The sequence below is a fragment of the Microcaecilia unicolor genome, chromosome 5 (assembly GCF_901765095.1).
Source record: "Microcaecilia unicolor chromosome 5, aMicUni1.1, whole genome shotgun sequence".
Taxonomy (NCBI): domain Eukaryota; kingdom Metazoa; phylum Chordata; class Amphibia; order Gymnophiona; family Siphonopidae; genus Microcaecilia; species Microcaecilia unicolor.
The window spans coordinates 46,209,198-46,210,007 of NC_044035.1; the positions used below are offsets into that span (position 1 = coordinate 46,209,198).

General features: G+C 46.8%; 1 protein-coding gene across 1 annotated transcript in view; it reads right to left on the reverse strand.

Annotated features, from left to right (window-relative positions):
* Window positions 1–378, reverse strand: part of POLL (DNA polymerase lambda) — a 76,902-nt gene extending 76,524 nt beyond the window's left edge. The window contains exon 1 of the mRNA XM_030204733.1: window positions 313–378. Within this exon, the coding sequence (XP_030060593.1) occupies window positions 313–378 (66 nt within the window). The remainder of the gene's footprint in view (window positions 1–312) is intronic.
* Between the last annotated feature and the right edge of the window lie 432 nt (window positions 379–810).

The window sequence follows — 810 nt, forward strand, 5'->3', positions numbered from 1 at the left end:
GGTCATTAGTGCCAGCAGCCTGGTTCCATCCCGTTTAAGGTGTAGTCCATCCTTTCAGAGTAGGCTTCTCCTTTCCCAGAATGTTGCCCAGTTCTTAATGAATCTAAATGCTTCATCCCTGCACTGTTGTCTCAACCATGCATTGAGACTTTGGAGCTCTGCCTGCTTCTTGGGTCTTGTATGTGGAATGGGGAGTGTTTCCAAAAATGCTACCCTGGAGGATATAGATTTCAGCTTTCTACCTATAAGGCTAAATTTGGCTTTTAGAATCACCCTCCCATATTTTCTTATGTCATTGGTACCCACAAGTACCAAGACATCAGGCTCCTCCACAGCACTATGTAAAATCTTATCTAGGTGATTCTTGAGGTCCGCCATCTTTGTACCAGGCAGGCAAATGACCAGGCAATCGTCACATCCACCAGCCACCCAGCTATCTACATGCCTAATGATTGAGTCACCAACTACAGCAGCAGTCTTAACCGTTTCCTCCTGGGCAGAATCTCCTGGAGACACATCCTCGGTGTGAGAGGATGTTGCATCCCCTGGTGTGCAGATCCTGGCTAAAGGATTACTTCTTACTTCACCAGGGTGATGCTCTCCTTTTAGAAGACTTCCCTCTTCCAAGGCAGCACAGGGTCTGCTATACAGGAAGTGGGACTTCTCTAAAACATCTCTGTAGGTCTCCTCTATGTATCGCTCTTTCCCACAGCTCCTCCAAGTCTGCTACTTTAGCATCAACAGAATAGACTCTTTCTCTGAGAGCTAGGAACTCTTTGCATGGAGCACATGCATATAACCTCTCGCCAA